This window comes from Daktulosphaira vitifoliae, unplaced genomic scaffold, assembly GCF_025091365.1.
Source record: "Daktulosphaira vitifoliae isolate Bord-2020 unplaced genomic scaffold, ASM2509136v1 Scaffold_2, whole genome shotgun sequence".
NCBI lineage: Eukaryota > Metazoa > Arthropoda > Insecta > Hemiptera > Phylloxeridae > Daktulosphaira > Daktulosphaira vitifoliae.
The window spans coordinates 5,372,698-5,380,542 of NW_026099573.1; the positions used below are offsets into that span (position 1 = coordinate 5,372,698).

The 7,845-nt window shown below is 29.4% G+C and overlaps 1 protein-coding gene across 1 annotated transcript; it reads left to right on the plus strand.

Annotated features, from left to right (window-relative positions):
• Window positions 1-5,436: 5,436 nt before the first annotated feature.
• Window positions 5,437-7,006, plus strand: LOC126897914 (52 kDa repressor of the inhibitor of the protein kinase-like). The gene is made up of 3 exons (XM_050671861.1): window positions 5,437-6,229; window positions 6,293-6,883; window positions 6,933-7,006. Exons 1-3 carry the CDS (start codon window positions 5,437-5,439, stop codon window positions 7,004-7,006), a joined length of 1,458 nt encoding a protein of 485 aa, XP_050527818.1.
• Window positions 7,007-7,845: the final 839 nt, after the last annotated feature.

Consider the following 7,845-nt stretch of genomic DNA (forward strand, 5'->3'; position numbering starts at 1 on the left):
ATTAGGTTAGTTTACGTTGGATTAAATCCCCCCGTACACTTCCTCCACACACCACCAGTTGGTGGAATAGTGGGTAAGGCGGGGGGGGGACCACTCTCTCTAAATTACCCTATTCTTGTATTTTATAGGGTATTACATGAGACATAGTTAGCCAATTATTCTGTATATATTTACCTTTTATTTAAACTTTGTCTTTATAATCAACTTACTAGGTAAGTTCACTTAGAACTTTTTTTTTCATGTCCATGCGATTTAGCATTTGCGTGGAGGAATTTATTTTGTATTTTTTATAAAGAAATGTTTAATAAGTTACATATAAATTTCAGAACGGTTATAAGTATATAAGATCATATATACATTATAAAAACAGTGCAGTATTAATAATCTTATTTATCTCATATATAATGTGTAAGTTTATCCTTAAAATTGAGATACATCTATAAAAACTATGTTGTACAACGTCAAATCACAGTAACCAATATTCTTATGAACATTGACTTTTTTTATGTTGTCTCAGGAATAATAATCTGCCAAATTTTTCTGTAATTATTTTATAATATTAATATAATTATTATAATTAGAATATTATTCATTATTATGTGTACCTAGGGAGTATTTAAGTGAAATATGGACGGTTGAAAAACGATAAATTATTATTATTATTTTTAGTTGCTACTTAAATGTATAAATAAACAATGTAAATTGAAAGGTTACAAATATCATAAAAAAATTGAATTAATTGGCCTCAAGAGATAGAATCCGCAACCTTTCATAGCGCATTGCAAAATAAAAAAGAGGGTCGCCAACCCACTGGGCGAGACAAAGTATTGTCGGACTATAGTAGGATTTTAAAAAAAATGTACTTTAAAAACAATTTAAGATAAAAAAAAAATAGAAAACTAATAAAGGTTGATGTCCGTTGAGTCGTTATAGTTGATGTACACCAAAAACTCGTGACAATTATCACATAACCATGATGATCAGGGATGACCTTAGACAAAGCCGTTGCCTGTACCTTATAAACTAGGGGGAGTTGATTTTCGAATGAAAAAATGTACAAAATACAAGAGTCCATTGAAGATGGACACATAAAAAAAAATAAGATGATAGTTAAGTTAAATTAAAAGAACTTTATTAGGTAATAAAAAATAATAAATATAGTTTAAAAAAACTAAAAAAACACGCTTTTAAAGCACATTGAACTAAAAAAATAAAAATAATTTCTAAAATAAGTTTAAAATAATGAACGAAAAATACTAGTATTATTGTGATAAAAGCGTCGGGCGCTCAATATACAAAAAATATGGCACAAAGCACCCACGCTTTTATCACAATAATACTAGTATTTTTCGTTCATAATTATTTTAAAAATTATTTTTAAATTTTTAGTTCAATGTGCATTAAAAACGTGTTTTTTTAAACTATATTTATTTTTCACTTTTTAGTTTCATGTTATGATAGTAGTTACTATCAATATCATGGTTGTAACGGGTAACGGGAAATCAGGGTTCGATTCCGGGGAGGGTGTCTGAGAAACGGCTGCCACATCCAAGGAAAGCAGCAGGCGCGTAAATTACTCACTCCTGGAACGTGGAGGTAGTGACGAAAAATGACGATACGGAAATCATCCCTCGTAATCGGAATGAATACTTTATATCTCTTAATTAGAATAAATCGTGTTAATATATTAATTTTAATAGTAATTAGAATATATATATTTATACANAAAGTTCAATTGATGTATTAAAAATAGATGTATACATAATAGTATTTAAATAAGCACAATAATTATGTTATACTATAATGTAACATATAAAATAACAGAGAATTATTCTCAATTTTCATTTTGACTGAGTTTAATTTGCTTGCTGTGTTACGGTTAGCAAATTAGAAAAAAAAGTATATTAATAGTACTGAATATTAAACAGTATTAAATACTAAATAATTGTATTTAAAATACTACTCAGATACTTTTTATTAAATGTATTTAAAAATACTATTCAATACCAATGAAAGTATTTGAATACTTTTATTCAAATACATTTACTCAAATGCTTTACGCCTTTGATGTTATATGTAATATTATATTATTATGTAATATCGGAAATACCGAGATACCGAAATATCGAGTATATCGAAATTACCGTATCCAAATACCGGTTTAACGATATTTTCGGTATACCGATTCATACCGGTAAAAAATATCATACCGAAATATCGATATTAAAAAAAAATACCGTCACCTCTACGTAAGCCGTATGCACGCGGATCATAATGGTCAGTCAAAATAAAAATTTGTTTATATATATATAATATTGATGACACGCACGTGTGTACGGGTACGATAACCAAAAATAAATTTATACAGGAATACTATTGCCGGCGTGTGATAAGCGTGGCGTGTGGTGGGGTGGGGTGAATGCGTTATGACAGTCTAGTCTAGACGATGGAATATGCGATAACGCGAGGCTTTTGGAGAGTTACAAACATACATACATACATACATACAGGTGAAACTAATATAAGCGTGTTAAAAAAAAAAATTAAGTTAATACGAGGCAAAAAACCGAACGGTCAAATACCTTAGTGAAAAGTTTTATAAAATTTATTACTCAATATTTGTTATTATTGATTTATTAGAGTTACAATAATTTAATAGTAAGTAGTTGTAATAGTATTAAATACACTTAGTAATACAACGTCGGAACTACGTCTAATTATTATTAATAATATTGACCCAAATATGCACGAGTCAAGTGCATATTTATATATGTGCTGGATCAGCATGACATGACTTGTGCAATAGTTCATAACATTTATAACTTTAGCTGATCAAACAACTTTTTACAGGTATGACTACCAATAGCAAAATATCTGAAGACTTTTGGATGAAAAATACAAAAGATATAACTAAATTGAAGTGAGTCTGTTATAGAGTGCAAAAATGTTAAATAGGATATGTAGCCGTTCTTAACACATATAGATATAATAAACGGTAGCACAGTGTGGACGAGGCATAGATGGGACAAGTATAGATAATATCTGACAGTGATTAAAATCACTATCATAAGAAACGCTTCGATGCAAATCTGTAGATAGTGTTTCATTTAGAGAAATTGGTGAAATATTTCAAAAGTAACATCAAGTCTTATTTCTTTGATTATATCCTAATTAGTAGTTCTTTGATTTTAAAATATATTATATGAATAAATGTGGGAAATGCAAACAGGCAATTACAGGAACAGAGCGAAGACGCAATACTATTATTTAATTTATATATATAACTCTATATAAAATATTCACACAACACAAAAATATTATATAAAACAGAACACACATATATAATAATGAATATACATAGAGACACGTCTTAGCCGAATCACGACTTGACTTAATTTTCCCTTCTTATAGTACTTGATACCACTATCTATCTCCAGACCCTGGAAGTGGTGCCATCTAGATACCAATGGTACCCACATAAATACTAATTATAGTTTTTAAATTTAGTATGAAATTGTGAGGCCAGCTATGATGTATGGTTCATAGTGTTGGGCGGTTGATAAGAAAGTAGAGCAGAGAATAAGTATAATAGAGATGAGAATGCTTAGTTGGATGAGTGGAGTGAATAGAGAAGATAGGATAAGGAACGAGCATATAAGTGGAAGTATAGGTGTTGCGTAAATCGTGGATAAGATGACAGAAAATAGACTTAGATTGTTTAGTCATGTTATGAGGAGAGAAGAATCGGAAGCTGTAAGAACAGTTATAGAAATGAATGTTGAAGGAAGAAGAGATAGAGGAAGACCAAAACAGAGATGGCGGGATGCTATTAAATGCGATTTGAGATCAGCTGATGTGAGCGTAGAAGAAGTGGGAGATCGTGTCAAGTGGAAGCTTAGGATAAGAGTGGCCTACCCCAAGTAGTTGGGATTAAGGCAAAGAAAAAGATTACCAGAAATTCCGGTGGCAATTGACATAATATGATTGTTGTTTGGGAATGTACAATTTAGTGTTTAGTTGGGTATAAACAATATAGCGTCAAATCAATTACCTACTTTATCGGTTGTATATTAATATACACTACACTTAAATGATACTATAAATAAATAAACTCACACATACACACATATGCATTTATAACATTGCGTCTAATGTATAATATGATAAAAAGTAACCGTAAAATGAAAAAAATGGAATATAAATTTTATTACTCATATTAAATGTAATGTAACTCGAAAAATATTTGTTTAAATGAAAAAATATAAGATAATATTTTTATTTANATTAAATGAAAAAATATATGATAATTTTTTTGTTTATAATTGTCTTTTAGACAACTTTTGTACGAAACTTTTTTTGTGTAGGTTAAATATTTTTTGAGAAAATTAAAAAAGCTCATATTTTTGAACTTTTGCGAGACAGTAAAAAAAAGCTCATTTTCAATCAATGAGGTCTATTCAGTGGCGCACCCAAGGGGGGGGCTTTGGGGCTAAAGCCCCCCCCAAAAATATTTTTTGCATTAAATTATAAATTATTATAGCACATTGTCACAAATATAGTATTAAAATGATTTTTTTTCCAAATTTTATTATTATGTTAGATACATATTAATAGTTCAATAATACGTAATAAGGTTTGTGGCAATCGCCGAACGCTTATTTTGTTGAAAATTATTTTTAGATTTATTGGTATTAGCGTATTCTAATTTCTAAGAACTAGTCAGCAGCGATTACGTTAGATAGACAGCCGTCGATTTGATCATTAACTACAATAACAATATTTATCATAATTGTAGACTATTTGACGCGTGAAATTTCGTTTGTTTAATTCAGTCTGTTTGATTTTGTCGTTGTGAACGTTGTATTGAATACGTATTTACTACTTTGAGTAAAAATCTGCAAAATGAGTCAAAAACGAAGCAAACCCGCTGGTACTTTACTTAACTTTATCAGTATTAAACCGAAAATTCCAAAAATTAATGATTTGCCCAATCCTCAAGAAATATTTGCTTCGCCGTCACAAACATCTAATACTACTGGTAATTATGAAAATTTTTCTTCTTATGATATATCATTATTTGTCGATAAAAAACTCAACGACCAAGAAAAAATTCAAGTTTTGCAAAATTTTTTGGGTCCCGAATAATAATTTTAATTTTCCAATTCAACAAATTGGTAACCAAAGCAGAAAATTCAATATACTTTGGTTAACTAAATACAAATGGCTAACATATTCAAAAATTGAAGATAGTGCTTTTTGTAAAGTTTGCGTATTATTTTCACCTTCTATGGCGGGTTACAGTTCCAATCAATCACTTCATACATTTGTTAAAAAGGGATTCAATAATTGGAAAAAGGGCTTAGAAAAATTTGAAAACACGGTACTTTAAATTATCACAAGGAAGCTAATTTAAAAGCAGATAATTTTATGGATGTCATGTCAGGAAAAATTTTATCGATTGATAAACAAATCGATAAAGCTCATCACCATCAGGCTTTAGAAAATCAAGAAAAACTGAAACCGATAATAAAAACGATTATTTTGTGTGGAAGACAATGTCTGCCACTTAGGGCACATCGAGATTACGGAACGTTTAACGTAGAACAAGAACCTGAGTGCAACGAAGGTAATTTTCGAGCGTTGCTTAGGGCACGAATTGATTCTGGGGACAAAAATTTAAAACAACATTTAATGACTTGCGGAAAAAATTCAACGTATATTAGTTGGAATATTCAGAACCAAATAATTGATGCCTGTGATGAAATTATTTTATCTAAACTTGTAACTAAAGTTAATAGTGCTAAATGTTTTGCCGTACTCGCTGACGAAACGTCTGATATTTCCTCAATCGAACAATTCTCATTGTGTGTAAGATATATTGAGTGTATCGATGAAAACAATTTTAAAATAGTTGAACAATTTTTAAAATTTGTACCAGTAGAATCAACTTCGGGTCAAAATTTAGCAGATGTACTTTTAACAACATTAAATCCATGTGGTATCAACATAAATTATTTACGCGGACAAGACTACGATGGAGCTACAGCAATGAGTGGCAGATTTAAAGGTGTCCAAGCATGTATAACAGAAAAATATCCAACTGCACTCTATGTTCATTGTGTTTCACACAGCTTAAATTTGGCTTTATCTAATGCTGTTGATGTAATATCTATTAGGAATAGTTTTGGCGTAATAGAAAAAGTATACACGTTTTTTAATACACCAAAACGTCAAATTATTTTAAAAAATCAAATTCAAATTTTAGCTCCTGATATCAATAAAACTAAATTAGTGCAGTTTTGTCCAACTAGATGGGTTGAACGACACGATTCAATAATAGTATTCAATCAATTTTTATTACCTGTAGTGGCGGCTTTAGAAGAAATTCAATTGTGGAACTGTAAGGATTCATCATCTGGTGCATTTTTACTTTTAAATAGTATTCGCCAATCTACATTTATAATTTCATTACTTTGTTCAGAGAAATTATTAGCTTATACTTTACCAATAAGTAAAGTACTTCAAACGACAGATATAGATCTTTCTACTGCAGTTAACCAAGTAGGAAGTGTAGTGTCTATTCTCCATCGGCTTAGAAGTAACGCAGAAAATGAATTTAAGCTTTTATTTCTAGAAGCACAACAAATTGCCTCTAATTTAGACTTTACTCTATCCACACCTAGACTAACGAAACACCAAACTAAACGATGTAATGCACCATCAGAAAATATTGAAGAATACTATAGACGTTCAATTTTTGTTCCATGGATTGATTCATTTCTTAATAGTCTGTCTGATCGATTTTTAAAACACAAAAATCTTCTCACAAGTTTTAAATGTCTTTTACCTACCGGACATACTCCAACCGATGAACAAATTTCAAGTTTTAAAAATCTTTTTGTATTTTATGAAAAATATATGCAACATATTAGTTTTTCAGTCGCAAAGATCGAATTCGAATTGTGGTACGAAAAATTCAAAAATGGTTGCTATACTTTACCGCTAAACGCAATCGATGGTTTAAATTTATGTGATTTAAAAGTATTTGAATCAGTATTTATACTTTTGAAAATATTTGCAACGTTACCAGTAAGTACAAGTACGGCTGAGAGATCATTTTCCACGCTACGGCGAATCAAAACCTACCTCAGAAATACTATGGGACAGTCACGATTAAATGGACTGGCAAATCTTCACATACATCGAGAAATACAAATTAAAGAATCCGAAGTATTAGAAGTTCTATCTGAAAAGGGACCCAGAAAAATTAAATTTTAAACTAATTTGTCATAATATTTTATTGAAAATATTAAAAACAGTATACTATATAATTTGTGGTAGTAATAATAATAAAAATGTTTAAAAATGAGTAGTAATTGCTTTCTATTGTGTGCAAGGAAAATGTTTTAGCCCTCCCCAAAAAAAAATCCTGGGTGCGCGCCTGGGTCTATTAGTAGGTCATTATACATATTTTAATTCAACTATTAATAAAACAAAATTTTTTTCGCAATTTTTCCTTTGTTGACTGGCCTAGATGTCAATTTTAAACTTGTAATTGTGCTAAAAGTTATGATAATATATTCAATTTTTTTACTATAAACTTTCATAAATCTTTATCAAAAATTTTTCATCAACTTTAAAGAACCAAAAAAATAGGTTAAAAATGAAAATTTGGACTGATTATTTTTAACATATTAAAAAACAAATCAGTAATAATTTAAAAACAAATTTTTTTTTTCTTTTAATTATTATTTTGTATATAATTAGTAATAATATCAAAAATTAGAAGTGATAGAAAATGTCTACTTGCAGATTTGAAAACAACGCGAAAATTTGATTTAGAAA